This window comes from Eucalyptus grandis, chromosome 1 (genome assembly GCF_016545825.1).
Source record: "Eucalyptus grandis isolate ANBG69807.140 chromosome 1, ASM1654582v1, whole genome shotgun sequence".
Taxonomy (NCBI): domain Eukaryota; kingdom Viridiplantae; phylum Streptophyta; class Magnoliopsida; order Myrtales; family Myrtaceae; genus Eucalyptus; species Eucalyptus grandis.
The window spans coordinates 29,551,538-29,556,668 of NC_052612.1; the positions used below are offsets into that span (position 1 = coordinate 29,551,538).

At 44.4% G+C, this 5,131-nt stretch overlaps 1 protein-coding gene across 1 annotated transcript; it reads left to right on the top strand.

Annotated features, from left to right (window-relative positions):
* Positions 1-3,474, top strand: LOC104438975 (subtilisin-like protease SBT4.15). The gene is made up of 10 exons (XM_010052119.3): positions 1-111; positions 185-282; positions 367-513; positions 615-720; positions 929-1,433; positions 1,515-1,615; positions 1,778-1,999; positions 2,189-2,297; positions 2,371-2,584; positions 2,788-3,474. Exons 1-10 carry the CDS (start codon positions 17-19, stop codon positions 3,342-3,344), a joined length of 2,154 nt encoding a protein of 717 aa, XP_010050421.2. The 5' UTR covers positions 1-16; the 3' UTR covers positions 3,345-3,474.
* The last annotated feature ends 1,657 nt before the right edge of the window (positions 3,475-5,131 follow it).

Here is a 5,131-nt window from a genome sequence, read left to right on the forward strand (position 1 = left end):
TTTCTTACCTAACGAAATGCAGCCATACATTATATACATGGGAGAACTGCCGGAGGCCAAAACCAGCGTTGAGGACAAACACCACAGCCTGCTCATGGCAGCAATTGGAGAGTAATGATTCTTCTCGTAGCAATTAGAATGTTTTGATCGAGTCGTCTTACCTAGTCATATTTTCCTTTTTCAGTGAGGAAATAGCAAGACAGGCCAAGATCTACAGTTATGGTAAGAGCTTTAATGGGTTTGCAGCCAGGCTCTTGCCGCATGAAGTTCAGAAACTGTCAGGTACACAAGCAACAAAAAAAATTGCTCCTTGATTTTTACGATTGTAGTCTTCTGGATTACTCCACTTGCTAAATTCATCTCCAGATGAAGACGTGGTTATGTCGGTGTTTGCCAACAAAAAACGGAAGCTTCACACGACTCGATCATGGGACTTCCTTGGAATGCCAGAGACCTCAGGGAGCAGGAACTCAAAGGTTGAGAGTGACATTATCATAGGCATTCTAGACACTGGTAAGGACAAAGTTGTATCAAATGTACACTTAAACAGATTATATTGCAAGGATGTCAATTTTTGTCTTTTGGTGATGTTTCTAAGGATTTGAATGATGCAGGCATCTATGTAAACGCCCCAAGTTTTGATGACAAGGGCTTTGGACCTGCCCCAGCCAAATGGAAAGGCAAATGTGTGAAGGGTGCCAACTTCACTGGCTGCAACAAGTAGCTTCTCTCTCTCTCTCTCTCTCTCTCTCTCCATGATAACAAGTTTCTTCTTTTGTCAAAATTGAATATGTAATGTGACAGCATTTGTTATGCACAAGATCCTCGGGATTCTACTCCTAAAGATCAATGTTTCGGGCTAAAATATGTCCCTGCAGTTTGGTTTTCCCTAGGTTTTTCATGTCCTGTCCCATTGTGATATGAACAGCAAGGTGATTGGCGCAAAGTACTTCAACCTGGAGAATGCCCCGACTGGATCGGTAACCCCTGCTGATGACATTGGCCACGGGACCCACACCTCGTCCATTGCGGCCGGTGTAGCTGTGAAAGGAGCTAGCTTTTACGGCATAGCCAAGGGGACTGCAAGGGGAGGCGCCTCATCGGCCCGCATTGCCATGTACAAAGTGTGCTCAGAAAACGGCTGCTCTGACATGGATCTTTTAGCGGGTTTCGACGAGGCGATAGCAGACGGCGTGGATCTGATCTCGGTGTCATTAGGTGCGCCGTCGAAGGACTTCTTCAGCGACCCGATAGCCATTGGCTCGTTCCATGCCATGAAGCGGGGGATTCTGACTTCTTGCTCAGGGGGGAATTACGGGCCCACAGAGTACACCATCGAAAATGTTGCGCCGTGGATTATGACAGTTGCCGCAAGTAGTATTGACAGAAAGTTCCAGACAGAATTTAAGTTAGGCAATGGCGCATCCTATGATGTACTCTCTCTCTCTCTCTCTCTCTCTCTCTCTCTCTCTCTCTCTCTCACATTCATAACTATATTTCCCGTTGTATGACAGGGACTTTCAATCAATACTTTTTCGCCGAAGAAGCAGATGTACCCATTAATAAGCGGAACACTCGCTGCCAATACTAGCCACCAGAGCCATCTGAATGCAAGGTAGGAATCTAAACGCGCAACTCATCAAATAACCAGAGCTAATCTTGCAATAAATCAAATAAGATCAATACAAAGTGAAGGTGATTTCTTGTTTTAGTAGTCTCAACAAAGTCCTCTCTATCCAATTGTTCAGTATTTCGCTGACAATCATTCTCTCGACAGTGCTTGTGATTATGGGAGTCTAAGCCAGCACAAGGTGAAGGGAAGAGTAGTATATTGTGAGGGGTACCTTAGCCAGGATGATACAATCAAACAACTGGGCGGGGTTGGACTCGTGGCTTCCGGTGATAGCCTAGCAGACGTTGCCTTTGTCGTGTCTATGCCCAGAACTACAGTTAGCAACAAGGACGGTGAAAAGATAGACCACTATATCAACTCTACCAAGTAGGTTTTACCTGATCTGATTAGGTTATTCTACTGCATTTCCTGCACCCACATGGATCATTCCTAGATAAAAGTCGATGAATGCTCATGAAAGTGTGTCTACTAGCAGTTTCGCAATGATAGAATTTAGTTTTTCCATATTTGGTAACAGTCTGAACTCATATTCTTCGACCGACGACCGTCATCCAGATATCCCCGAGCTGTCATATCCAAGACTAGAACGGCCAAGATGAATGCACCGTTCATCGCAGCTTTCTCTTCCAGAGGACCCCAGCTAATCGCGCTCAACATCCTTAAGGTAGAACCCCCCCCCCCTCTCTCTCTCTCTCTCTCTCTCTCTCTCTCTCATCGAGATCCGTGCATATGCACAGCCTGACCTTGCAGCACCCGGACTTGACATACTAGCTGCTTATTCGAAGCTTCCACCAGTGACAGAGGATCCGTTAGACAAGCGACATGCCACATTTAACATATTATCAGGAACATCCATGGCTTGTCCTCACGCGGTAGCAGCAGCGGCCTACGTGAAGAGCTTTCACCCAAATTGGTCACCAGCCGCAATCAAGTCTGCTCTAATGACCACCGGTGAGTTTGTCTCAAAAACCTTTCGAACAACCCCAACCAAATAATTACTTTTAACGGGACTAAAGGAGTTAAACTCGCCCTTTTGGATATAAGTCTCAGATCTTCAAAGAGAAGGTATTCTTGAGTGAATTTGCCATGAGGATGAGGCTTTCAGTCCTTTCTGCGTGCCTAGGCTTGTCTTACTAACCAGTTCCTCCTTTCAGCCATGCCTATGAAAATCAAGGACGAGTTTGCTGAGCTAAGTTCGGGGTCGGGCCAAATAAATCCGGTCAAGGCAGTGCATCCTGGCCTCGTGTACGATATCACTATGAGATCATACATCAGCTTCTTATGCAAGGAAGGATACGATGGCACAACCATCGCCTTGCTTGCTGGCGGCAAGAAGAAATTCAATTGCTCGAGCTTCAGGCCCGCGCATGGCACTGATGGCCTGAACTACCCTTCCATGCATCTCCAACTCACGGATACAAGCGCTAGCATCTCTGCCGTATTTTACCGAACCGTGACAAACGTAGGGTCTGCGAAATCGTTGTATAAGGCCAAAGTGACTGCTCCAGAGGGTGTCTCCATCCAGGTCGTCCCAGACACTCTGAAGTTTGACAAGTTGCATGAGAACCGGTCGTTCAAGGTCGTGGTAAAAGGTGGTCGGGTAAAGAAGGGAACACACATCATGTCAGGGTCGCTCGAATGGAGCGACTCGAGACATAGGGTTAAGAGTCCGATCCTAATTTTCACCACAGACCAACCAATTATGGTATAGAGTAGATAAAATCTTGTCTTCTGATCTGGCTATGTCTCAACCACTAGGCTAATCCTGTTCTGGAGCTAGAATTCAATGCAGGTTTCGTTTTCTTCCTTTTAATTTTCCACATTAATGAACGGTTGACGCCACAATGCGTCAGGGAGGAAAAGAAGATTCCTTTCTCTTGATTGATCCAGTGCTCTTCCTAATCCAGAGCTTAAAGGGAACAGCCGCGATGATGGGAACAGAGATGCCAAATGGAACTAATTTCTCAGGATAGTCGCATTGGTAATAAAGTAGAGCGCATACAGTCACAGATAAAACTTCACGATACCAGTAACCCTGAATGCCCCAAAGTAAATTGGTCTTCGATGGAGATGAAATACCATATGTGCCGAGGGATATTTTCCTAACAATTCTCTAGAAGAAAATAGGTCGAAATACCATATTTGCCAAGAGATTTTCGGCCTAACAATTCTCTAGAAGAAAATTGCAATATGCGCATCAAAGTTACAATGATTTCCGAATGAAAAACATGTCATGTCACTTTGATCACATGATACTAAGTCTCAGGTTATAAATACGCCACCTCGCCATCAGATATCAATGTTGGAGCACTTAAAACTTCACGATACCCATAGTGGATGAGCAGTGACTACCAGACAATTTAAACAAATATTTCCATCCACAAAAACCTTCCAATACCGCAGGACGGATAATGATTATTCCGATTCAAGTAGAGGATCCACAGCCATCGCTGAATCATGCAGAGGGACATAGACTCGAGGGGGAGAGAATGGGAACATCTCGATAGGTCGAAGGAGTAGGGGAACATCTAGGAGAGAGGTTAACGTACTCCAGTACCTGCTGCCTTAGTTCTACTGGGTAGTCAGCAACACATCCGATTCTAGGACCGGCACCTGTTGACCATTTGAGTGAGAGTTGATGCCCTAGTTGATACGATTTTGCTGCACTCTTGGAATTTATTCTTTCCAAGATTTTAGTCTTGGGAACCTCAGTTCTGGGGCTTTGAAGGCCCCCAGACAAGGTCCTCTTGTAATTGATTTTCTCTTGAGGGACGGTGGATTCTGTTGACTCGTTACATACGCTCTCCACCTCTTCTTTTGGAATTTCAGGTTGGGAAAGTACTGGGGTTCCTGAAGTTTCAACCGAACTTCCCCTTACACTTTGGTTTGTTATCTTCGTATGATTCAGAATCTTCACTGGCCTTACGTATCTGGAATGAGACATGTAACAAACCATCAGAGAGAGTTACACCAATTGGGATTATTAGGTGTCAAATATTAAAAAGGGAAAGAAGAGCGATTAGAATGCTTTCCACAGGCATTAGGTGTGCTGTTGGTGTTTGCGGAAGCGTGTGATTAATGTGTGTGCAAGGGAGTGTTTTATGTGTGAACTTTCAAGAGGGCTAAGGAAAGAACAATATGGGTAAGAAAATGGTTGGACAAGTAATTATAAGAATATATAAAAGAGAGTGGCAGCAAGGGAACAACAAAAGAAAGCTTTTTTATTTATTTATTTAGTTGTAGTACAAAGTACAAAGGAAGGGGAGGAGCTTACCTTTTTGCTCTGCAAGTCTTCCACGCTCCCCCCCTCCTTCCCTATTTATAGGGACACTCCACCGACTTAGCCCATCTTCTAGGAGTTTCTTTTACATTTTTTTTAATTATAGAAAAATAGGCTTTTTTAAGGCAAATATCTCTGCCATTTTCAGAGATAATTCCATAGAGTCTTCTAGAGTTTTTCTTGAATTTTCTAGCTCATATTTATCTTGAAGTTTCTAG

Excerpts from the sequence above, each read along its gene's own strand:
- LOC104438975 (XM_010052119.3), top strand. The coding sequence starts at position 17 with ATGCAGCCATACATTATATACATGGGAGAACTGCCGGAGGCCAAAACC. Across the intron at positions 283-366 it reads TGAAGTTCAGAAACTGTCAG|ATGAAGACGTGGTTATGTCG; the intron begins GTACACAAGCAA and ends ATTCATCTCCAG. Across the intron at positions 721-928 it reads AACTTCACTGGCTGCAACAA|CAAGGTGATTGGCGCAAAGT; the intron begins GTAGCTTCTCTC and ends TGATATGAACAG.